We start from the raw sequence: 27,193 nt of genomic DNA on the forward strand, positions 1-27,193 counted from the left end.
TTTTGAAGTCCATTCCTGGCAACTTGCAATTACCTGAGTTTGTACCTGTTTTCCCACCTTTCTTAAAACAACCCTCATAAATAACAAATGATAAACATTGGCTTTGTACTGACTAGTAGGAAATGTATTTCAGGAGACTATTTCCTCAGACGTTTCATATCTTTTTATTCTGAAATCAATTTTTTGCTTTAATGTAAAGATTTCCCTTAATTTGCATTTAAAATGGGAGATCGTTATGTTATTAGTTGACCTGTCTAGACGCAGGGGACTATTTTCCATTAGAACTCCTGCTGATCTGTTCATGTGCAATGACATTGCGGTACTGGGAGCCAAGTGGAGTACAGTGGCAGCATTTCTTTGGGCATGGGATAGTGTTGCTGCCGTGGTAAGGATAATGGTGTAGTAATCATAGGTGAAGGGAGTGCTGCTGCTATGGGGCCTGGCAATAAATATAGATTATATCATAGTTACCTACCCTCCTGCATTCTGCAGGAGACACCCTGAAATACCAGAAATCTCCCTCTCTCCCTGATTAGTCTAGCAATCTCCCTCATGTCACCTAGCCCACATTACATTGTTACATCATAGTTACCTCCCCTCCTGCATTCTGCAGGAGACTCCCTGAAATACCAGCAATCTCCCTCTCTCCCTGATAAGTCTAGCAATCTCCCTCATGTCACCTAGCCCACATTACACTGTTACATCATAGTTACCTCCCCTCTTGCATTCTGCAGGAGACTCCCTGAAATACCAGCAATCTCACTCTCTCCCTCATTAGTCTAGCAATCTCCCTCATGTAACCTAGTCCACATTACACTGTTACACCATAGTTACCTCCCCTCTTGCATTCTGCAGGAGACTTTCTGAACTACCAGCGATCTCCCTCTCTTCCTGATTAGTCTAGCAATCTCCCTCATGTCACCTAGCCCACATTACACTGTTACATCATAGTTACCTCCCCTCCTGCATTCTGCAGGAGACTCCCTGAAATACCAGCAATCTCCCTCTCTTCCTCATTATTCTAGCAATCTCCCTCATGTCACCTAGCCCACATTACACTGTTACATCATAGTTACCTCCCCTCCTGCATTCTGCAGGAGACTCCCTGAAATACCAGCAATCTCCCTCTCTCCCTCCTTAGTCTAGCAATCTCCCATGTCACCTAGCCCACATTACACTGTTACATCATAGTCACCTCCCCTCCTGCATTCTGCAAGAGACTCCCTGACATAGCAGCAATCTCCATCTCTCCCTCATTAGTCTAGCAATCTCCCTCATGTCACCTAGCCCACATTACACTGTTACATCATAGTTACCTCCCATCCTGCATTCTGCAGGAGACTCCCTGAAATAACAGCAATCTCCCTCTCTCCCTCATTAGTCTTGCAATCTCCCTCATGTCACCTAGCCCCCATTACACTGTTACATTTTTGGGAAAATAGAATAAGAGACAGATACATTTACATTGATTCATCAGCACCATTTCCCAGCACTTTACCAAGTATAGTATCTCTTACTGCCTGCTTTGGGGCTCATCTACATTTGGATATAAGTCATTTTAAAATATTCCTCTCAGATGTAGCAGTACACACCCACGCTTCTAGTTGCCACGTTCACAATCTTTTTTCACAATCTCCATATTTGGAACTAGATACGCCCTGTGGGTGGAGCATGACACGCCCCCTCAATGGGGCTCTGTGCAGAATTTTACTGCCAATTTTAATCTCCCTGAAACTAGTTCCCAAAAGTAGGCAAGTATGGCCTTGCGCTGAGAGGGGACCACCTTCTCTATTAAAGTTATCTATGTTATTTACATTTTTCACTGTTGTGTCATACTTCTGGGTCCCTTAAAAACTTTTGCCTTAGACCAGGCATGTCCAATGTTGGCCCTCCAGATGTTGTGAAACTACACATCCCAGCATGCCACAGTTTTGCTATTAGAGAATGCTAAAACTATTGCAAAGCACGCTGGGATGTGTAGTTTCACAACATCTGGAGGGCCAACATTGGACATGCCTGCCTTAGACCCTGCAATATATTCATTGTAAGTTGGTATAAAATGAACCGGAGAGCATTATTATACAACATAATATGAACTGGCGCTCTGTAATGTGGCACAATATTAAGTGGAGGCACTATAGTATGGCATAAAAGGAACTGGCGCACTTTAATGTAATATAATATGAACTGGGCCACTGTAATGTGGCATAATATGAACTGGGGTACTTTAGTGTGGTATACTATGAATGGGGGCACTGTAATGTAACATAAAATTAACTGGTGAACTGTAATGTGGCACAGTGTGAAGTGGAGACACTATAGTGTGGCATAAAAGGAACTGGCACACTTTAATGTAATATAATATGAATGGGGCCACTGTAATGTTGCATAATATGAACCAGGGTACTTTAGTGTGGTATACTATGAATGGGGGGCACTGTAATGTAACATAATATGAACTGGCGCTCTGTAATGTGGCACAGTGTGAAGTGGAGGCACTATAGTGTGGCATAAAAGGAACTGGCGCACTTTAATGTAATATAATATGAACTGGGCCACTGTAATGTGGCATAATATGAACTGGGGTACTTTTGTGTGGTATACTATGAATGGGGGGCACTGTAATGTAACATAATATGAACTGGGGCACTGTAATGCCACCTAATATGAACTGGGGCACTGCAGTATGGCATAGTATGAACTGGGGCACTGTAATGCCACCTAATATGAACTGGGGCACTGCAGTATGGCATAGTATGAACTGGGGCACTGTAATGCTAGCTAATATGAACTGGGACATTGTTATTTGGCATAATATGAACTGGGACACTGTAATGTGACATATTATGAACGCGGACACTGTAATGTGGCATAATATTAACTGGGGCCCCATAGTATGGCTTTGGTGCGGAGTGCTCACTGGGTCTATCGTGGGGAGGGACCCAGTGAGTAGAGCGGCCCCTCTGCAGCCTAGAGTCGACGGTTGCAGTTTTGCAAAAGCACTGAGACAAGGAACCCTTCAAATTGTTACTATGAGGCCCACAAAGTTCTAACTACTATCCTGAGTGAGGAAATGTGCTGCTACAGGGAAATGTGCTGCTACAGGGAAGTGTGCTGCTACAGGGAAATGTGCTGCTACAGGGAAATGTGCTGCTACAGGGAAATGTGCTGCTACAGGGAAGTGTGTTGCTACATTGGGTGGCCATACCTCCAGTGTTAATGTATTCTGCTTTGTGGCATTTCTTCTGTCTCAATAAGGACCTTTTACTAATGTTGCAAAGCCTATTTTATATTAGGTAAGCCCAGTATAAACTTGGCAATAATATGGTAGTGTAGCTGCCACTTTCACTCCTGTAAACATTGTTGGGAAGGTCGTGTTTTTTCACTGAGGGATTTTCGGCCAAGCAATTTTCACATCATCGCTTCTCATACACACTGGGCAAAAATGCCCGGGATGCAGTTAAGATCCCGGCGGTCGGGATCCCGGCGTTCAGAATCCCGACGCCGGAATCCCGACCGCCGAAATGCCGACACTTTCTCCCTCCTGGGGTGTCCACGACACCCCTGGAGGGAGAATAAAATAGCGTGCCGAGCGTAGCGAGGCACCGGGCCCGCTGCGTGGCGAGCGCAGCGAGCCCGCAAGGGGGGGCGATCCACGTCCCCCCCTTGTCGGCATTTCGGCTGTCGGGATTCCGGCGTCGGGATTCTGAACGCCGGGATCCCGACCGCCGGGATTCAATACTGAATCCAAAATGCCCAGTGTGTATGAGGCTTAATTCACAGCTCACCAACAACAGCAGCTGCAGCAGCAGCACGCTATGGGTCAGTGCACACCAGTACACCCTGTGTGTGTTGATGTGTTGCTATCTCTTTCCTGTCAGGGGTTCCAACACGGGGGTATAATGAGAGTCAGTCAGTAATGAGAAAGTCCTTATGCTGGGTACACAAGATCTACAGAGGGATCGGGCAGCGCCTATACACTCCGACATCACAACTGGGCGGGTGCATTGAGCCATCAATAACTGAAGTGTCCTGCAGTGGCGTTGATATATCTTTAGATGTATCGGGCATCAGCTGTGTTGCATAACCGATGTGATATATCTGTGAACGATGCTGTTCACAGATATATTGCTTTTACACACTGGCCAATGTTCCATCGATACATCGGCCACTCAATCGAACATCTGATATATCGGCCAGCGTGTATGCACTTTAAGCCGCTCCTCTGACAGAATCTGAAGAATATGGGAGATTTGAATTGTGCCAAGTACGTCTTTAATTTCAGCAGGGCCCCACTATCACCTACTTCACGTCCTAGCTAAAATAGACAGAAATGTGACTTTCTCTGTGCTCATACTGAGCTTGTGACTGATTTAAAATATTCAGTGGGGAAATTTGGACCATGGCCTGTGGCGATGAGAGTCCGGGACGACAATATTACAGTACTATGATTAATCTGAGTTTTTTGGGGTTTATGCTTGTTGCCAGGGGTTTCATTCTTGTTGCCAGGGGTTTCATGCTTGTTGCCAGGGGTTTGCTTGCATTCCTGAAATCCTTGCACTTCCAGATAACGCTATACATGCTGCGTTTGCCTGACAGATACCAGTGGTCCAGCAGAACCTCGAGCATCTGTCTCCTCCTAGGCGGCAGAGGTTTTTGGAGGGACATTTTCAGCAGATTCTATGTGGATGACCAGACTGCAGGGAATCTGCATAAAACCACCACTTCATTTGTGGTTGTATTACTACACCACCATACATATGATCATTTAATACAATACCTAGATGCAGGGTGGGGATGAAATCTTGGCAGTTGGGATCCTGACATTCATTAGACTAACAGCGGAACCCTAACCCAACATACAGAATCCTGACGCATCCCACTAAGTATTATAACCCTTCCCATATCCCTAACCCACCCTTCCTTCAGCCCAAGCTTTGAGGTGCCCATATACTAGTGCAATTTGGGCTCTTTTCATCCAACTCTGACTGACTCGTTGGGCCAAGAAATTGGGTTTAAAGTGTTAAATCAGGTGTGTTTTACCTTCAATCCGATGGATGGTCCCGCGTGCATCGAATCAGCTGGAGATTACCATGGCTACCACAAAGATTTATCGGAAACTACAAGTCCCATCATGACTTGCCACAGTTTTGCTATAAGGGAGTACTAAAATTATAGCAAGGCATGCTGGGATGTGTAGTTTCACAACAGCTGGATAGCCACTGTTTGGACATGCTTGGCCTAGTGTGTATGGGGCTTAAAGCAGCAATCCGATTGTTTGCCATTTTAAATATAGCAGCTACTGTATCTCGCTGACCTTCGAGAATGTGTTTGTGTGTGTCAGGGCTGCCTACTTTTAAAGGCTCCTCTCTGGGGAAGCCTGGAGAGGAGACTGTCAGCAGCACTTTGAGGGGCGGGGCCTGATGTAGACATCATCAAGCCCCGCCCCTCAGTAGGCAAACCCCACAATTTGTGGGTCTTCAAGGAGGGGCAGAGCTAAATGACGTAATTTGCCTCTTTAGCCCCGCCCCTCTCCCGAAAAGCTGCGGATCACAATTTACCACTGCGGCCAAGGAGATTCAGGGGGTGCTGCCAGTATCCAGGAGGGTTGCCCACCTTTCCAGGGGGCCAGGAGGGGGACACGAGTTTCAGGGGCCTCCCGCCCATTCCGGGATGGTAGGCAACCCTGGAGTGTGTGTGTGTGCGCGCGCATCTGGAAGGGAGTATAGATTGGAAGCTCCACTGGGGCAGGGACTGATGTGACTGGCCAAATATTCTCTCTGCGCTGCGGAATATGTGTGCGCTATATAAAGAACTGGTAATAAATAAAAACACCTTTTGAACCAGTAGAAATTCTACTTTCATATTTCTGAGTTATTTACTAACCTTTTTTTTCTGTCCTCAAATCACCTGCTCCTGTAAAATCTCACAGAAAATATGTTTTATGCGGCATTTTTTTATTTCGGATAAAACATTTTTGTGATGGCTGCTTGGGGATGATGGTACCTGTTTCTTACTACTATGGGGAATTGATGAATCTGTACAGAGGTCAAAGTCTTAACAAGCAGCAAGTCTAGATTGCTTTGTAATCAATTGTGCATGATTAGAGGTAATGCAGAAAGCAACACAGTCATCATTATCCTGTCTTTGATCTCAGTCAGTACCATCTTGTGAAAGTTACGAGACATTTCTGCTTTGAAGTAAACAGCAATATAAGTAATTCAGGTAGTTGTTTACAAAAGGTTACCGCTTCAATAACAGAAATGTCCTAGTCATGTTTCCCGTTGTGCCGCGTGTATAAGCGCCATCGCGTTCCCGCTGCCTCACTGAGCGTTTTATACTGCCCCAGATAATGTAATGAAGTACACAATGTACATCAACCTCTTGGAGATAATTGTATCGACCTGTTTGATCGTCATCAGATCTCACTTGCATCATCCCTGTACTAGTTGCAAAAGAAAGAAACGGGTGTGTATGCTTCAGGCGAAGCTTATAGCTGTGTCTAGATGCCCTCTGCATCTGTTGCTTCACCTTGGCACCTGCCTTTGGTATCCGTGCTGCCTGGACAGCACCCTAGGACTTAAGGGGTGTACTACTTTCTATTCAATCCCGATCGAATCGCAAGGCACCCATTCACATTCGCTTAGGCTATGTCGTACAGATCTGTACTATATCGTCTGGCCTGCACAGTCTATTTTTCTATTCAATTTCAATGTCGCAGGGCCGTTCATCGGATCGAATCGAAATCGAGTGCATTCAATTTTGATTCGATTTTGAAAAATCGCTTAGCAAAATAGTCAAACCGTGTTTACGCCCTATATGAGAGCCGCCTTGAGTGCCCATAGCAGGGTCGAAACTAGTATTTTCGGCACACGGGGCAAAGCAGTTACTCCACCCCCCTCCCAAAAAAATAAAGAGTTCTTAGCATAAACATTATTCCACAGGATGCCACACAGTAGTGGTTCCACTTTCCTAAAGTTCACAACATGGTACCATGGGAGAAAGGGGGCGGAGATGTAGGAGAGAGAAAGTGAGGGGGGTGGAGAGAGATAGAGAGGGATGGTTGTGGCTAGAACCCCTTCTGTCTTCTGACATTTCCCATGATGCCCATGACGACACTTCCTGCTAACAGTCACAGCACCCAGCTGACACCCAACAAGGTCAGCAGGAGCCAGGAACTTCTGCCAGCAGACAGCAGCAACCTTCTCTCGTACAGTAGGGGTGGCCACCGACCATCGATGATTCAGAATCATCGATGGTTTATGGCTGATGTCGAATACCTTTCCCATCAATGGAACAGCAAAACCGATGTTTTGCTGTTGTCTTTATTTTCACATTCCTGGGACACAGAGCATAGCTCTGCCCCCGACACCCGTTAAGCCCTGCCCCCACGTTCTGATTGGCCCACGGGCCAGTCAGTCAAAGAAAATGGATGACCATTTTTAGATAAACCTATTGATGGTCATCCATCACATAGTTTATTACTAGAGACAGGATTATATGCAACATAAAAAGCTTGAAATATGCATGCAAATATGCATGAAAAATACTTAAAACATGCATAAAAAGTGTTAAAATATGCTACATTAAATAATAAAAAAAGTAATTTTTAACTTATTTATTTAAAAATCAGCATACAATTAGTTGCAAATAAACCTCAATAATAGGCCCACAGCATCTGCAGATGTCTATTGCTATACACAGGATTTGTTTTCTTCCTGGCTGCTACAGCAGACTGCAGCGTCCAAAGCTCTTCTTGCATCAACTACACGGACCCTCATCTCCAGCGCCGATGGATCAAATGTCAGCATATCGTGTGAGGGCGGCGCAGTGGAAGGCTTCCTCCCTGCGCCGCATACTCACTGTATTTCCTCTGCGCCGTGTGATGGCACAACCCTTCCACCCACCTCCTCTGCTGCAGAAGTCTGTATCTTGGTGTAAAGTCCCAGGCCAGGGTCAGGCAAAGGTTCAGGAGCTTTGTAATGACATCCATCCCGACTGACTTTTATCAACATGGATTGGCAGCCTAGAGCAGTGTCAGACATAGCGTACATCCAAGGTTCCCCACACTGCGCACATATTGCCCCAGCCTGCACACTCTACCATTACCTGACCAGCAGCAGCAGGGCAAAGCAGTGCTGTCATTCGCGGGTGGGAAGAGGACGGGGCCTAAAATATGCACCATCACTAGATTGTAGGTAAAATATGCAATAACCAGTGAGAATGGGCAAAATATGCAAATGTATATGCAAATATGCAAATGCATATAATCCTGTCTCTATTTATAACTATCGATGGACGGTTGCAGTATTGCCATCGATGGCGACTGCACCGATGGCTATCCTTACCCTACAGGCATTTGCTTTGTTCAGCACTTGATTTATCCGGACTGTGGCAGATTTTACAATCAATCTACAATCCTCACAGCAAGCACTGGTTCTCAATGCTGTGAGGATCGATTGATTGTAAAGTCTGCTGCAGTACAGATGAATGGAGTTCCGTGTTCCGTTCTACAAAAGGCAATAAACTGATTCTTAATCAGCTACTGACCCCGAGACCAGCAGCGGGCTGAGGGGGTTGGAGGGGAGCAACCGGGGCAAATGCCCCCTTAGTAGCCCCCCAGTTGTGGCCCTGCCCTCTCCCAACAGTCCCAGAACCCTTTGTCACAGTAAGTGCACTATTGGTGTATCCAACCTGCACTATATCTGAGCTGTGCTGAGTCCAACCCACACTGTACACAAGCTCACACTGTATCTGTCTTGAACTGTACTCCGGGTGCTCCGGTTTCCTCCCACAGTCCAAAAATATACTGGTAGACAGGTGTGGTATAGGGTACCGACAGTCGGGATCCCGACAGTCATTAACCCTGACGTCGCCACCTATTCTATTCTCCCTCATGGGGGTCGTGGACCCCCACGAGGGAGAATAGCGGGTGGCCGTTGGGCACCCGTCTATCTGAGTTTTGACAGTCGGGATCCCGACGTCGGGTAAATGACTGTCGGGACCGCATCTGGCACCCCTGGTAGACTAATTGACTCCCAACAAAATTAACCCTAGAATGTCTGTGTGTGCATGTACATGTGGAAGGGAATATAGATTGTAAGCTCCTCTGGGGCAGCGACTGATGTGAATGTTCAACAATACTCTGTGAAGCGCTGCGGAATACGTGTGCACTATATAAGAAACTGTTAATGAACTGTAACTTACACTGTAACAGACGCGCAGGTACGGAACATTGTGTTTGGGTTTGGTAGATTTTAGGAAACTGCTCAACAAAAAGGCTGATTGGTCGAGGCTTTACAAGTGCCATTGATTAGTGGCCAGTGCCTTCAGGAGGAAGATACTGATTGGGAACTGAGAATAGGCAGGTGCTGGGACATGTGCACTTGTGTAGGAGCATATTTTGCACATGGTTTAGGGATTTTGATCTTCCACAAACGCTTCTTAGTAAATCTCTAAATTGGATTATTTTCTATTGAAAGTACTTGCGCGTTGATCCAATTGGTTATTGATAATACATTACTATGAAGGTCAGTCCCGGGCCCCAAAATTACTAGTGGCGGCCCTGGGTCCATCCCGGCATTTGCGAGGACAAGCTCCCCTCAGCAACCTGGCAATAAGCCGGGTCACTAACGTCACACAGGGGCAGGGTGGAGTGGTATTGCATCATCGAGGGGTGAGGGCGGAGGCGGCGCTTGGAGCTGACGCTGCCTCCTCCCTACAGTGTAAACTGGACCCAGGTTGCTCCACCCAGGTTACCCGTTTACACTGCCCAGCAACCCGGGTCCGATCTGGGAAAAACACTTACTTATGCCGCTTGAAAGGGGTATAAATATACCACTACCATGGCACCTGCTATATATATTACAGAATAGGCATATTGAACATTCCAAATATTTTGTGACTCCAATAAAACTAATTCCTAAGACAGATATGCTTTATATTTGTGGCGCTGTTAGCACAACGCGGCATTTTCACGGATGGATTGGATTTTTCCCATCAAACTAATTCTCACACAAATTCCTTGAACAAGTTGCAATTTATTTACAAAATGACACAAAGACAAGTACACAACAAAACAATGACTGGATTTAGAAAACTATAGCAACTGTATAGATAAATATAGTATATAAATATAATAAAAAAATAACAAAGGTTTCCAATAAATTAAATATAAATAGTGCATTTAGAACAAGTGCTTAGTGAAGAGAACACTCACCGTGTGATGCAACAATAAAAAAACACAATTCATTTTGGTTACAAAAAACTTAATACACTGTTTAGTTTGTGTTTTATGCCTTTTTTTCCCGTTGATGTATTAATGCCATATAGTGTCCGTTTCATGTAGTATTCGCTTGGATATTGGAATAACGGCCCTTCAGGATAATATGTGTCCATGACTCTGTATTCATACAGTAGCTGACAACATTTGAATTTAATTTTCAAGTACATTGCCTGCTGGGTAAACCCCTATTATTACCCCAATATTACATGTTTACTAATCATGGTTATAATATATATACAGTGGCGTCGAGAGGGGAGTGGGTACTTTTTACCCAGGCCCGTGTCCCGCTCCCCCATTGTAGGGAGCCAGACAGTGTGGACGGAGATGACAGGACAGCCTGTCCTCTCCCTCCCTCTCGTTTAGTTTTTTACACAGGGTTTGGCCTACCCCGTAGCCACACCTCCTCAATTTAGCGGGGCCCAGTTGACATATCGGTTGTATATATTTGCATGTATATTTTTATATATATATATATATATATATATATATACATACATACAGTATCTGTTTAAACAATGTGGTCACAAGCCATATGGCACCCCAAAACTAGGAGAGGTGAGTGCCTATGTTTAGTGTATATATTATATATATATATATATATATATATATATATATATATTAAATACACATCTTTAATAAATATTAACTTATAAAATAGAGAACTTTGCATGTCATCACAGGGAGAGAGAAATTGGGTCTGATTCACCTTGCATCACAAAAGCAAAATCTTTCTCTAATGGGTAAAACCATGTAGCACTGAAGATGGGGGAGATGTAACAGGTGTAGAGAGAGTGATATTTGGGTGAGTTTGGGTCAGTTTTTACACTGCAATTTAGATTACAGTTTACTTTAAACACACCTCACCCAAATCTAACTCTCTCCGCATATGTTACATCTGCCCCACTTGCAGGGCAGCATGGTTTTGTGATCCATGATGAATCAGGCCAATTGTGCGGTTCTGTACATTTGGTCGTTAATGGAAATGAGCAGATTTACATATCTGAATGGATATATATATATATATATATATATATATATATATATATATATATATATATATATATATATATATATATATATATATATATATATATATATATATATATATATATATATATATATATATATATATATATAGGACTGCTCTCGGTAATGGTGAATAGCTGGTAATTATGCAAATTTTCCTTTAGCATGACCTGGAATGCAATCATACTGGATACACATTATATGATATATGATGAATCTAGGCAGATTATTGGCCCGGGGCCATTGTTAATTACAGAAGTTAATATGAATTCAATGAGCTGAATCCAGTAAAAGGAACATTAATGAGATATTGAGAGTTATTGGAGATATTGGAGTGTAGTTATTGTTCTTCTAGGCTGGATCGATAGCTTGAGGGACCTCAATAATCGGTTCTTAAAGAGTATGAAGGTTCAAGCTATGTTCTCTTACATGTGATATGGATGGCCAAGCTGGTGTATCCTTAGGCAGAGGTGTGCAAAGTCTGGGTCCTGACCTCATACTCTATATTTGGGGTATCCTGATGGTGAAATAGGCCCTTTATTGTTTCGGGAATGGACTCTTTTTTTAGAAAAATAGCGTGCTGTTGCCTGGTGTTACAGAACCACCGTGCGCTTTTGACGATACAGAAAGGTTAGGCAGCAAAGTCCTAAGGCACTGGAGCTTCACGAGGCTTGTAAATCTCTTTGAAGAATCATAACAGTTTGTTACATCTGACGCATACAGGTCTATATGGAGGCCTCTTGAGAAATGGTTTTTTTATGAAGCGCAGGGCGTTGTACAAGCCCCAGAGGGTCCATGCTGTCAAAGTTTTGAGTGTTTATTTGGTCATTGTCATAGTCACCATCTTCGTCCTCTATGTACTGATCCAAGGCAGCCTTGTGGTTCATGGGTAGGAATTGGTAGTGCCTCTGTTTGTCTTTACTGAGGGAGATTGCTATCCCGTATTTTTGAGATTTGTACATGTTGTATCCATTATCGAGGAGTTCCTCTTTAAAAGAACATTCGGCTGGTGAAAAATTGATCTGTAATGGGAATAGAATTATTAGAATCCACAGACTGGAATCATTTCAAAAATAAAGTGTAAATATAGAGAATACAGATCATTTAGGTACATTATATTGTTATATATATTCTTTAGAAGGACGGAAGGCGTCCCAGAAGCGGAACTTTGGGTGATATACCATCTCGTAGGTACAAAGCTCTTGGCTCTTATTTAGATCTTGGGGAGAATAAGCCTCCGCAATTCATTTGTGTCAATACAACTATTTATTTATTCATCCCATCCAAATATAGGTGCACACACACATTGCTGTTTTTGAAATCTATAATATTTGTCTTACCCATACTCACTATCCCACAAGTGCTCGGAAACACTACATTTTCCAGGTAGTACCCCGCACTCACGGTAGAGTGGCTGCATCCCCCGAATCCCACCTGTGCCACCCCCTGTCTTTTTGCCCCTCCCCCTTTAGAAAGTAAGCTCACGAGCAGGGCCCTCTTACTTGTACCATCTTCTACTCCATAATCTTTTTGACGGCATCAAATCCCTTGGTTGTCTGCCACCCTACTGCCTATTTGATGCAGATATGTCTATATACCCTGTACTTGTAATATCCTGTCTTGAACTGTAACTCACGTGTACTCTGTAACTGTGGATCCCTTATGGCGCCAAATAAATAAAGGATAATAATAATAGTGAATTTTGGCGGGATAAAGGGTTTCAAATGAGAATTCCAGAGCTGAATGGAGCAGACTGGGCTAAAAATTTGAATTTGCTTCATTTAGCCCCGCCCCTTACTCCCTGACCTGCCAATTGCTGCATTTTGCAGGCGGGGCCTGCGGACATGTATCCCTCCCACTGATTGGCAAACAGCATATCCTTTCTGGGCTTCTCCTGTAGCGGAGAGTTTTCATATAGGCCAGTACGGGCCAACGCTATCCCCATTCTCATTTGGATATATAAATATTGCTCACTAATTTGTTTTGTGAATCTTGCCCGTACATTTATTACACTCAGAATGTCCCCATAACAAGTAGAATAATACACAGCCTGTTGTATTGCCGTTCAAAGGTGTGGTAAAGTTCACAGACAATCTCTAGGTTGACGGGCACTCGGTCGACAGAAAAAGTTCGACATGCACAGGGCCAACATTGGCAAAAGGTCAACACAAGCAGAGGTCGGCATGTTAAAAGGGTAAGACATGAGCTTTTCACTTTTTTAGGTGTGCGTGTCGACACCTGAACTCCCAATAAGTCGGTGGTAAAGTACAAATATTCCCCCTAAAAGCTCATGTCGACCTTTTACTATGTCAAACTTTTCCATCTTGAACTTGGCATGTTGACCTTTTTGGTGTCGACCTAACAATTGTCTGCCAGCCATCCACATACCGGCGTTCACTACCTTTGAACAATATTCCCAGTTAGCGCTGTGCATTTATTCCACTGTCCAGGAACGTAGACATTATCAGCAGTGTGTTCCACTGAACCAAAGTTCATTCACTCATCCTGACTGAGCCAAAAATACAGCGCGAGGCGTAAGATTGTGCAAAAGGTACAACAAGGGTTCAAACAGTCTGAAGGGAACTTTAACAACACAGCATACACTTTGTCTGCGGAATATTGCTGACTGGTGCTTTTAACACTTTATGCGCCAGAGAGAAGATGCAGACGGCTATCGCTTTGACCTTAAGTACTCTGTAGTACAGGATGTCACGGAGTACAATAGGAGGGATCAGTAGAAAATCCCAGCGGCTGCGCTTTCTAGAACAGCGCAATGTTACTCATCCCTAATGTCACCAAAAAATCATTAACCCTTTGAGCGCCAAGTGAATTTGTCAAAAATTGGTGTGAAAATTGCCAAGCAAACATTTGTATCTACTCTTATTATTGACATTTTACTGTTAATTGCTTTGCAGAATGTCTTCTAAAGGTGCCCGTACATGGTACGTTTTTGCTGTGCGATGCGACGTGCGCTCCCGCGGGCACCCCATCGCACAGTTCAAAAAGTATGTGCCGCACTTACTTTTTGAACTAGCTTCGGATCGCATCACACTCAAATCGCATGCAAAACGCATAGGTGGCAATGCGATATAGCCCAAAACACATGTGATAATCGCAGCGTGTACGGGCATCTTAAGAAACAGCGCAGTCCAGTGTTATTTAATAAACCAAATAATATCCCCCTGTAAAGTTTATCCATACGGATAATGCCATATAATAATACATAACAGAGAGGAAATGGTTAACGGCTACTGCAAATCTATGTGTATCTAGAAAATAAAAGCTTGGTTATTTTGTCCATATTTTGCTCAAACTATTAAAGCTTGCAGACCGGGGTGACGGGACCCCAAATCTTTGCTGTCAGCATTTATCATGTGATTTAACCCTACAAGCAAACATTCACCTCTGAAAATGTGAGAATGACAGGACAGAGAGTAGCGTTCTACTGACAGGTATCCCACTTACACAGCGTAAAGTCTATACCTTCATAACGGTATCAATCATTAGATGTGTGCGCTCTTAGTAACACTCACCTGTCCGTACAGTGTCCCGTCGCTCCCCATGCAGAGGTACCGGGAGGAGTGATAACCTTTTATAGCCACTATTCCGCCAAATGCTACAGCTCTGATTTCAAGTAAACCTGGATTTAAAAATTAAATATATTTAATATACGATCTAATTTATTCATTTATTTTTCATTTAAAGACAGTTCAGCGTAACCATACTGTAAGTTATTGCTTCTTATTGTAACACAATGCCATCATTCATATATGCTTTGATTGCAATATTTCTTTAGCTGGGGACAAAAAACAAAAGAAAAATAGTAAAGAAATGATGGGGGTTATTCAATCCTCTTTTCCGACTGTCGTAACATTTCTGACAGTTGAAAAAAACACCAATCGGTATGCAACGTTACGACAGTTAAAAAAAAAAACATGGATCAGCGAATAACTCGCCGACTCACATGTATATTGTCAAGAACGGCTGCGGAATCGACCATCTGGCGGCTGTTTTCGACGATGCAGATTTGACTTTTTTTAAAAAAAGGTTAAATCTGCACCGCGAAAGACGTGCGATCGGTCAGAAATATCGACACACACACACACATTGAATTCCCCCCATAATGAGTGTGTGTGTATATTATTAGAAAAAAGTATCCAGAAAGTGCATTTGAATAATATTACAACAAAACACAAGGGTTTGATTTTAACAAGACAAAACACGGATGAACGAAACGTCTACAAGAGCCTCCATATTACCATATACACATTTAGCATCCACGATGTCTCTATCTATATACATTTACAACATTGATTGCTGTATATTGACTATTATTCTGTAACAACGTATTAATCACGTGCTCCGCTGTGATCTGTAAACAGAGTGCGCTGTGATAATCACGCAGCGATCGGTACTATACAATGCTTCTGGGGTTATGAATACATTTCCACTTACTGTGAGTACTTAGATGTCTCTCCCCATCCACTCTGCCATCATCGTGTATCCTGACATAGCTCTCCTGACCATGTTTTCTGGCTCTCAGGCGTATTATCCTTATAGTCTCTCCCCAGCGGTTCTGCACGTGTGGTCCTGCGTCAGACAGCGGCAAAGTATGACCCAGTAGGATGAGGCACAGTTCCACCATTGCTACCTGGGCGAGTTTCTGAGACAGTTTCCCCCACATCTTCTCTGGATTGGAAATTGCAATTTGAGAGCTGAAAGAGCCACACTGTGACACTAACGTTACTAGAGACAGACTAAAGACAAGCAATGCTTTTTGCCTATTTGCCTCAGGGCTGTAGTAAATACAAAGCCAATCCCCTGCCTTTTTATAGAGCCTTTATCAGCTGTATAGATAACGAAAAAGGCACATTTTCATAGTAATCCTGGGCCTGCCCACAACTTTATTGATTAGGATTACATCACTCTTAGGACATTCTCTGCATTTTATATACGCGATTTCTGTCTACATTTTTTTTTTCAAACATTTCCAAACTTTATCAAACAACTTTGTGACAGTAGGAAATCAATTTTGGTTCATATGAACGGGCGCGTTTTTGGGGAAGCTGCTGTAAAACCCTGTTCCTCAAGCATTAGAACAACTGTCGCATCACTAAGCAATGAATATCAATGAAGCAATGGTGCCGCATTGAGGTGTGCTTTGATGCATCCATTCATTCCACATTGTGCAGGCTGCAGCATACATAGGAATTGTTCATACCTGTTGCAAACACAGGTAAAGTGCACCTTCATTTAGCCAGTGCAGGGAAGAGCAGACTGCAGAGTCTTGGACATACCCCCACTGAACCCCAAACAGTATACTGATTAGTTCACACCAGTCTGTGGTATGCGTACGTCTATTAAAACTACTTACCCATGTTCCTAGCTATCACAGTCCATCTACTGTTTCTGACACTCCCACATGGCTCAAACCGACTTCTGTTTTCACTGACAACAAAAGAGTAACTTCAGTGAGTGTCACATCTGCTTTAGGGGTAATACCAGAGAAGAGGTCAAGGTACACTGGTTCTTCGCTAATTCACTTCTCTACGCTTGATGACAAAAGCAGCGTGGGATCATGGATTATGGGAATTATCGCCTCGAGAACATGACGCTGCCATGAAAAATAATGATAAAGCGTGTTGACTTAAGTGATAAACTTAAGCGGGGTACGCATCTGGACGACTTGTTATTTGGACCGACTTTACAGCCAATTTCCCTTGACCCCAGAACTTGCGTGCTCACTGTCCGATGTTTTAGAAACGTTCGCCAAATCGGAACGGCAAATCGTAAAGTCGGTTGGCTGAACACATAACAATGAGTGCACCAAATCGCATATGATTATGTCTGATTGACCGTGCAGTATGGCCAACCAGAGGCTGTCGCTGTCAACTTGCGGTAGCACGCAATTTTGCGTAGACTCTAGACGATATAGACGATTTGTCATTCCAATACGGCAAATCATCTCAAGTGTCATTCAGGTGTCTGGTTGTGCTGTCTGCTTTTACCCATAAAACTAGATGTACATTATTGATTAGCTAAGTGTGCGGTCACCTAGTTATTATACCAGATTTAAACCTTTTCAGTTGTCTTTATTTTCTACCCTTTAAATTCAAGATTAAATTTGAGATGAACATTACGTTGCTATGTGACTGATTCTTCAGACACCAATATCACTGGCTACGCAACTTAGCCAGTAACACGAACTGTGACGATGGAACTTATGCACTGTTGAACTGGGATGTAACAGTGCATTCTAAAGTAGGCAAAATCCAGTTAGGCCAGTTTCCTACGCATGGATGGTGGAGCGTATCTTTTGTACTTATTATAGGGTCGTAGCAGTGATAATGATAATCAGATATAAGAGATGTGGGCGAATATAAGCATTGGTTCCGTGCAGGCTCATTTTGAGCAATGTAAATGTGATTTCCTTCCAAATCAGGCCCTATGCGATTGTATGTACAATCCAGCATCTGTATGGTTACTAGTCTAATAATCAGACAATACAGAGATCTTGGTTGCATATATCTGCAGATATAGGGTTAAGCCCCCAGGCCGTACGTCAAGGCGTCTCTGTCACTGGGGGTCCCTAACACTGGGTATGGGTCTGGGGTGTGGGCCCCCAACATGCCGACACAGGCTGACTACTCCAGGGCAGCACACAAATGAAAGTTAGTAGTGTTAAATAAGAAGCACATAAGTGCTATGTAGGGAGGTGAAGGTGTGATTAAAATAATACATACAATAGGGAAAAAACATAAATGTTAATAAAGTGTTAGGGTGTGCTACCCTGGAGCAGACCAGCCATACCAACAAAGGGGGAATCACACTCCCAAACCCATCCCATGCACAATAACAAATTTATGGGCCTAATAGCCCAGTGTAAGGCCACATGATAATGGCTTACAACATCTGAGAGCCAGCTTACCTGGAGATACCCCTGGCTTCTCCAATGGCACTCAGGTGTCAGCAATCCCTCCTATTGCTGACCCATCTATGCCTCTCAACTGCACAACACTTTTATTGGTAAGCTGCTCAATCAGAGGTCTGTCATTCAGGTGCCAACAGGGAGGGGTAAATCTGGTTAGGAAAGAAAAACAGTTTGTATCCCTATTGCACACTGAATGAGAAATATACATATAATAATCAGACAATACAGAGATCTTGGTTGCATATATCTGCAGATATAGGGTTAAGCCCCAGGCCGTACGTCAAGGCGTCTCTGTCACTGGGGGTCCCTAACACTGGGTATGGGTCTGGGGTGTGGGCCCCCAACATGCCGACACAGGCTGACTACTCCAGGGCAGCACACAAATGAAAGTTAGTAGTGTTAAATAAGAAGCACATAAGTGCTATGTAGGGAGGTGAAGGTGTGATTAAAATAATACATACAATAGGGAAAAAACATAAATGTTAATAAAGTGTTAGGGTGTGCTACCCTGGAGCAGACCAGCCATACCAACAAAGGGGGAATCACACTCCCAAACCCATCCCATGCACAATAACAAATTTATGGGCCTAATAGCCCAGTGTAAGGCCACATGATAATGGCTTACAACATCTGAGAGCCAGCTTACCTGGAGATACCCCTGGCTTCTCCAATGGCACTCAGGTGTCAGCAATCCCTCCTATTGCTGACCCATCTATGCCTCTCAACTGCACAACACTTTTATTGGTAAGCTGCTCAATCAGAGGTCTGTCATTCAGGTGCCAACAGGGAGGGGTAAATCTGGTTAGGAAAGAAAAACAGTTTGTATCCCTATTGCACACTGAATGAGAAATATACATATAATAATCAGACAATACAGAGATCTTGGTTGCATATATCTGCAGATATAGGGTTAAGCCCCCAGGCCGTACGTCAAGGCGTCTCTGTCACTTTATTAACATTTATGTTTTTTCCCTATTGTATGTATTATTTTAATCACACCTTCACCTCCCTACATAGCACTTATGTGCTTCTTATTTAACACTACTAACTTTCATTTGTGTGCTGCCCTGGAGTAGTCAGCCTGTGTCGGCATGTTGGGGGCCCACACCCCAGACCCATACCCAGTGTTAGGGACCCCCAGTGACAGAGACGCCTTGACGTACGGCCTGGGGGCTTAACCCTATATCTGCAGATATATGCAACCAAGATCTCTGTATTGTCTGATTATTATATGTATATTTCTCATTCAGTGTGCAATAGGGATACAAACTGTTTTTCTTTCCTAACCAGATTTACCCCTCCCTGTTGGCACCTGAATGACAGACCTCTGATTGAGCAGCTTACCAATAAAAGTGTTGGTTACTAGTCTAGACTGTAAAAGAAAAAAATGTCCTGGTCTTGCCCCCATAGCGCTGTTTGTATTGTGAAGGCATGTAATTGTATGTTAGCAGGGATAACTGCTCTAAAGCAGTGTGGGAAAAATTCACTCAATAAACGTGACCTGGAGCTAAAAGTATAAAACACTGCTGAACTTTCACCGGGTCACAGGAGAACCGCCACCTGATACACACCTACATGTATATATATAGATCTATATAGATATATATATATATACATGTGTACATGATGTGTACGGACGGCAGCATGGCTCTCATTACCGATATCCTCATGTACATAAGATGAAGGACATCAGTAATGACCCGCAGGAACGTGCATCGTCAACTATACAGTGTGTCCACACTATACGATATGCATGAAAATATCGTTACCAATGGTTGTTATTGTGCATATCGTCCAATTTATCGTTGCACCTTTGCGTTTGAACATTTGATGTTGTAAGTAAGGAAATACACCCTTTTCACACCTCATAAATAACCCAGGTCCAACCCGGGTCACTGTGCGATGTGAAAGCGCCTTTTGAAAAATCCCAGGTCCAGCAACCCGGCGATCTGACCCGGGTTAAAAGAAAGGTTTTTCCTGGATCAGACCCAAGTTGCTGGGCAGTGTGAATGGGTAACCCAGGTCTAGTGACCCTGTTCCGTTCACACTATATGGAGGAGGAGGCTGCCTCCTCCTCTGCCCCTCCCCCCACCCGATGACGCTCTGCCCCCCCCCCCCCCCCCATTTGCGATATGAAAGGGGTATAAAAATTTTTGACAATTAAACTGACATTTTAATTTGAACAGCTGTAAGTTAGGTGCAACCCTAAACATTTCTAGCTCTGCTGATGTTACATTCAAGCTTCAGGAAAATAAAAAATAAAAATATTGGAAGGGGAATTAATTCAAATCTGCAGAAAGAAGCCATCCTTCCCCAAACATTCCTTTTTCCTCCTCCAGTCCATACAGCCTCGCTGGAGCTATACATGTCTAGGGTTATTCCAATTGAAATAAGACAAAACAAAAACAAAGTCAGTTTAATTGTCTGCAGTAGTTCCCAAACTTTCTCCATTCACGCCACCATAGAGTATCAAAAAAAAATTTCGCGGCACCTCTAGGATAAAAGTTTCTTTATTAATACATTTGGGAAAAAATTAATTCCATTAAGTATATTTGTCAACCTGTCATCCTTCTGTTCAGCTATGTCCAGTCACCAGCGCTGGTTTTGCCGATCACTTTGACCATGAATAGTTTATTTGATCCTGGACCACCAACCCGAGGCATCCCCCCCAGGGTGTACATAGGCCCTTATTCTGGTTGACTCACAAGGCTGCAAATTTCGCAGGGGCCATCGCACAACCCACCCCCCACCCCCCCCCCCCCAGATCCCTGCAGGAATGCGAATAGGTCCATCCACCACCCGCACAATCGACACAATCGATGACAGGGCGGGCAGATGACATCCGCTGGTGCGTCACCGGGTAATTAGCGTTCTCTTGGGAATGCCTATGAAACGCTGGGCGTTCCCATATTCAAATTGTCCAGTCCAATGCCCCACGCCCCTCCACACCCCCTGCCTGGACTTCTGTGTGTGAGTGCTGTAGGCGCTCGCTCACAGCGGCTGCATATGGAAACCTATGGCAGTGGCAAACAATCGGTCCCCTATGCGAATGCGACTGAATCAGAACACCCTCCATAGTTTGGGAATCACTAGTCTAGGGTATTAGATCACGACTTTGTTTTACCAACATCTACCACTAGATGGCATGCTACTATCACATTTATGTGTTTTAGTACATTTTATGAAAACGTGAACGTTGCTGGCAGAAGATAACTGATTGTGCTTTTAGTAACTGGTGTTTTGGATTTTTTAGAAGTCCCCACAATAGCTTTATCATGGTCCAGCGCTGTCACAGCCCCCGGCCCTCCCTCACCCTATTATATTTGGCCCATCAAAACTATAATCTAATTGGTTGATATGGGCAACATCCGCACTTGTCATTTTAGACGCTTTAGTAAATTTACCCCTTAGACTCTGATTGGTTGCTATGGGCAACATCACACCTTTTCACTTTTAGAAACTTTAGTAAATACCTACCTGTGCACATGGTACTGGCCGAGGCAGGAGCCATCTCCAGTTCTGTCCATCCGTAGTGGCAACTTAAATACAGCCAGGCTTCATCTGTTACGGGGTACATACATGGGAGCCGACAGGTCGGTCAGGCCCTGGTAAAGTGGCGGGGCCTCTGTGAGGGGGTGTGGCCACACCCCCATAAAGAAAAAAATCAAGATGGTGAGAGATGAAAGGCTGCCGCTGCGGCTGTCTCCCCAGCTCAGCACCCGGTACTGCGCTCAGCCCCGAGCGATGCACCAGCGATGTATGCTGAGCGATCTGTCACTGCCATTGTTCTCAGTTTAGAGAACCCTAGCGATGACCAGATTTATATTGTATGCAGTATAATCTGGCCAGGTAATAGCGACACGCAGGACCGCACATAGCCGGGGGGGCATACACACGGGGTGGTATTCTGGTTGATTCGCTCAGATGCAAATTCACATCCTGACCAGCTGGCCACCCCCCCGCACCCACGTCAATGCCCAGTGTACCCATGGGAACGCCCATGAAACGCTGCCGCCACACCCCCCGCCGATCGCAAGGATGGGTGTGTGCACCCAGCGAACAGCTTGTTCACACCCAGAAATGCACACGCGCAATGCGAAAACATCGGCCCCGTGTGGACGGACCAAAATAAGGTCCATGGACCGATCCACGCTTCATTTCTAAGTGATCTAGACAGAAATGGGGCTGAATTCGCCCCGTGTCGATGGCCCATTAGAACCATTTTCTCTCTTTGCATCAAAACAAATTTAATAGAAAATGTCAAAACTGATACTGATTAAATAATAGCGTTAAAAAAAAAAAAAGTTATGGAAAATAAAGTTCTTTTTAATGATGATGAATTGTGGCCGGACCCGGCACAGGCAGCACGGGTGACCTGCAGATCATTGACTTCTACTTCTGTTTACAGAATGTTCCTGTGGCTCACGGACTGCTCATACTGGAGGTGAGGCCATTGCTATTTACAGAGTCATTTTCGGATGTGCCTTTCAGCCTGATGTCACACGCTGTTGTTCAGTAGGTGAGAGGTAAAAGTGTATCCTGGTGTATAACGGACATAATACTCATTTCTTGTTACTCTGTCACATGCAATAAACTAGCTATCATACCCTAACCCAGGCATGTCCAAACTGTGGCCCTCCAGCTGTTGTGAAACTACACGTCCCATCAGGCCTTTCCACAGTTTTGCTATTAGGTTATGCTAAAACTATGGCAAGGCATGCTGGGAGCTGTAGTTTCACAACAGCTGGAGGGCCACAGTTTGGAAATGCCTGCCCTAACCCATCACTCCATTCAAACTATTTTAAAAATAAGCTCAAAGCTGTTCTTTGACTCTAAGCTCTTATGCTAAACCAGGGTTGCCCACCCTCCCGGATTGGCCGGGAGGGTCCTGGAAATCAGGTCCCCCTCCCAGCCCCCTGGAAAGGCGGGCAAACTTCCCGGTTTCCCCCGCACCCACCCACTCTCCCTCGTTCTGTTGTTTATAATGCCATCATTGGAGCCCCGCCCCCTCATCGGAGACCCGCGAATACTGGTATTTGGCAAACTGGGGGCGGTGCTTGATGGCACCGATATCAGGCCCCGCCCCCCGCAGTTCTGCTGACAGTCTCCTCTCCGGGCTGCTCCCGGAGAAGAGACTGTGAAAGTAGGCAGCCCTGTGCTAAATCCTAAAGCTGGATACACACTTAGCGACCCGTGCCCAGACTGGCAAACACACTTGCTGAGGGTCTGGTCTGACAGGGATGAGCCATGTGACAGCCTTATTCAGCTGCAGGGCGAGGCTGGGAGATGCCCCTAGCGACCAGCGGGATTGCACATATGATGGGCACACACTAGACAATGTACCTAATGGGGACGATTCAGGGTCACTCGTTCAGCCCCGATGTTAGGGTTTCACTTCAGAGTGGGCAGGCAGGGGGTAGCAACAGGGGTATGCCCAGCATTTCCTGGGCGTGCCCAGAAAAATGGTGGGTGCACCCAGAAAACTGCTGGGAGTACACCTACGAACGCAGGCGTAGTTTAGACTGACTTCTATTACCGAATGAAGGAGTAATCATTGGATGCTGAGCTAACAAAGCCAATTGGGCGCGGCGCGATCGCTCAAGATCTCCCGTGCCATGTGGTGTGCGTGCGTCTCATATTAACGTCTTGCCGCACTGTATCTCGACCATTCAACATATCAAACATAAATATTATTTATATCACACGCAACAGATCGGCTCGGCATCGATCGAATATGGGGATTTACAGATTAATCTTCAAATATCAAAAAGGAAGACATATAGGATAGGAGGACACTTTTTGAGTTAGGACAGAACATACATAAGAAGGCCTGTCCTCCCTAAGGCCCCCATTTACCATTGATCGCATTTACAATGCGATCTGGGCAGAATATTACCGCTCAGGATCACATTGTAAAATGCGATAATTTCACCCCAATGTATTACCGCCCAGGGGGCTGAGACAGGGCTCCGAAAAGAGCCCGTCCCTGCGATGTCCGGAGCCGGAAGGGTCTGTGCATGCGTGGTTACGCGCTGACCCCCCCGTGACCCCGCTGACCGCAATGCCGCTTGGGCAGTGCGATGTGTAGCCATATGCTACAATGGGCTATCACCATATCAGAATGGCGATAGCCCAGGGGTGCGAAGCCGGGCTGCCCGATGTTGATACATCAGGTGGCGATGCAGGGGGGGATCGCAGCAGGGATCAGAGAGCGTTTCAGAAAACAAGGGCACATCGGCCCGTTTTCTGGCCTTGCCGAAGCCAATGTCTAGATCCTTGGACGCAGTATCACTGACCCTGGTCCACTGTTCATGCAGGTGATTCAGACCTCCATCAAGATGTCTATATTGCAGCACAGACCCAGCACCGAAATCGGCAGCCTATGGACCAGCCATTAGCACCATATTTGTAAACAACATGGATACAGTTGCACTTAATTAATATGTTTTATCTGTCTCTAATAAATTCATGTAAGGAAAAAAATATCATTTCGCTTTGCCTCGTGTAAAAATTGAAACCTCTAAAATGAAAATGTATAATGTTTGTAAAGTGTAGGATTAGTTGTGGTTGCTTTTCCAGTGAGACGTTATTATGTATATCATGTTGTTTTGTGGAGCCAGTGGTAGGGCGCTATACTGATCCCGATCCGGGTGAGCTGGATTTAGTAAGGCCAAAGGTTACATAAAACAGTCTTCCATGACAGAGCAAGCGGCCTTATTAGCAGTAATTAGATGCACCATACAAATGCAAACTGATTAAATGTCAATTTAGTGACAGAGTTTATTCCAGGCGGTTGATACATCTTCTTCTTTTGTGTAATGTAAAAGAATATATCACAATGGGTTCAGAGTGTTTGTTTGGCCAGTGTAATATAATTGCAGCCTAGATAATGTTTTTATTAAATGCAATTTATTCTGAGATGAGGCTGCCCTTTGGATTTGAAATTGGGGATCCCAATTATGTGTGATATAATAATGTGGGAAATAAAACTGGTTAATGCAGGTAGCAAAGACTGGAGACATCAAGGTGACCATAATGGAAAAACAACTGGACAGTAGCCAGAGAGAGGCGATCAGCCTGGAACCGAAGAGACACTCCATTGACTGGGACTATAACAGCTGGGAGCTCAGGACCAGGTAGCCTTCTGGTAAAGCAACAATGTACTGGCTGGGAGCTGGTGTAAAGGTAGCACTTACTGTATATACAAACTCATGAGATCCCATTGGCTGATGTAGTCAGGTGCTATCAGTGGATGCTTTGAGTGGAGGAGTCCGGGTCAGCTGACATTACATCATGGTGGCACCCATGCCAGGACACTGGTGGGAACTCAAGCGTGCACAGAGACAGCAGGGCACACTGTGGAAGGCAACGTGCACTAATTACAGCAAATGACCTTCACAGGAGGATACAGCAAAAACAGTATCCAGGAATTGTGGGGTTAGATGCATACTCACCGAAACCTCATCTTATTAAAGGATTTTCTAGTAAATTTCACACTCCAACAAGGGTGTGCATGTCATCCTGTGTGAAGATGTCCATCCTGCACAATAATATACAGATATACTAAAGGCGCACTGAAAACATAAAAAATGTTGGGCCAGATGTATTAAGCCAATCAGCTGTGTTTAAAAAATGACATAGGATTTGATTGGCTGGTTCGTAATCACCATCCACTTTATCTCTTCACCAGGCTTAACAAACCTGCTCCATAATTACAATGAGACTAACAAACAAATTCTAAAATATGCGCCGCTGATTCAGTAGTGGGCAATTATTAGGAAGTCACATATTAAACAGATGTATGAACCAGTGGAAAGGAGTGGAGAAGTTGCCCGTGGCAACCAATCAGCTTTGAAGTAACAGTTATCAGTTGCATTATTTAAAGTTTTTAGGTTTGCAGCTGATATTCCCTACCACACACATTCATTCTTGGGGAAATTTTTGTTGGGAGCCAATTAGCCTACCAGTATATTTTTGGATTGTGGGAGTAAACTGGAGTACCCGGAGGAAACCCATGGCGAGAATATACAAACTCTGCACAGTTAGGGCCATAGTGGGAATCAAACCCATGACCTCAGTGCTGTGAGGCAGTAATGCTAACTACTACACCAACCGTGCACACAGCTTAAACCGAGAGTTCAGTGAAAAAGAAGTGGATTCAGAGACCAGGGTGCCTAAGGTAATTTAAGGTTCCCCGTGTTAATGCACGAACATGATGCAATCTGCCTGCGTTTCGATATCACATTTATGGCTGTAATTAGACAATGGGCACACAACAGGGGGAAGTAGACACACCTGATATGAATCTTTTCCCTCATTTCTAAATATCTATTCTTTGGTAAATTATTTTTTAATTAATCCCAGTACTTTATAATGAAATTGGGCAATTTCTGATTACAGCTATAATTAACTTAAAACTAATATTGAAACAGGCCACTCATTAACCCTGGGTATCTATATATTACCTTAGGTACCCCTGTCCTTGAAACCACTTTTTTTTTTACTGCACCCGGCGTCTAATCCTTGTTTATACGCAATTGTGATTTTCTAGGCTACATTGCAACCACATTGAAGAAATTGCCAGGGCAGACTGTTATCGGAAGCCCCTGTCCCAGCGACTCACCGATGGAATATCTGGGCAAATAAAGATTCCATTTTGCTGCAGATGGTAGTAGTAAGGAATCTTTATTTTCAGGCTACTGTACACAAGTGATAATAAATAGATTTTTTTATTGTAACAAATAGTTCACACACAGCAAAAAATAAAGACACACTGTCCCCACACAGAAAAAGAAAACACCCAATCTTTTCCACAGAAGAAAAAAACTGTCCCTCACAAGAAAATAATAAAAACTCACACAGGTAAAAAAGAAAACACACAGGCTCACATTAAAAAATCTTTCTTGAGGGAAATGTTCATACATCCGTAGAACTGAGCCAGAATTATATAA

The 27,193-nt window shown here is 44.2% G+C and overlaps 2 protein-coding genes across 9 annotated transcripts in view; one reads left to right on the top strand and one right to left on the bottom strand.

Moving 5' to 3' along the window:
• Positions 1–24,711, top strand: part of LOC146045587 (uncharacterized) — a 34,018-nt gene extending 9,307 nt beyond the window's left edge. For 6 of the 8 annotated variants that reach the window (XR_014465485.1, XR_014465482.1, XR_014465487.1 and 3 more), the window contains exons 3-4: positions 22,651–22,761; positions 24,560–24,711. Coding sequence is in view for 2 of the 8 variants with exons in the window: in XM_083164548.1 (XP_083020674.1) it covers positions 22,651–22,686; positions 24,560–24,654 (131 nt within the window). In the remaining 6 variants the exon portion in view is untranslated. Of the gene's footprint in view, positions 1–22,650; positions 22,769–24,559 lie in introns of all 8 variants that reach the window. The other 2 variants (XM_083164549.1, XM_083164548.1) reach the window with 2 other exon arrangements.
• Positions 12,037–16,689, bottom strand: FGF19 (fibroblast growth factor 19). The gene is made up of 4 exons (XM_083165093.1): positions 16,686–16,689; positions 15,767–16,000; positions 14,845–14,951; positions 12,037–12,333 (listed from the first exon to the last, which is right to left on the bottom strand). The coding sequence occupies exons 1-4, from the start codon at positions 16,687–16,689 to the stop codon at positions 12,037–12,039; spliced, it is 642 nt and encodes a 213-aa protein (XP_083021219.1).
• Positions 24,712–27,193: the final 2,482 nt, after the last annotated feature.

Source organism: Crinia signifera, chromosome 11 (assembly GCF_055691185.1).
Source record: "Crinia signifera chromosome 11, ASM5569118v1, whole genome shotgun sequence".
In the NCBI taxonomy this organism is placed as follows: Eukaryota; Metazoa; Chordata; class Amphibia; order Anura; family Myobatrachidae; genus Crinia; species Crinia signifera.

Coding starts and splice junctions, on each gene's coding strand:
- FGF19 (XM_083165093.1), bottom strand. Junction 14,952..15,766: donor GAGACATCTAAGTACTCACA/GTAAGTGGAAAT, acceptor TTTTAAATCCAG/GTTTACTTGAAATCAGAGCT. Junction 12,334..14,844: donor ACGGGACACTGTACGGACAG/GTGAGTGTTACT, acceptor TTCCCATTACAG/ATCAATTTTTCACCAGCCGA.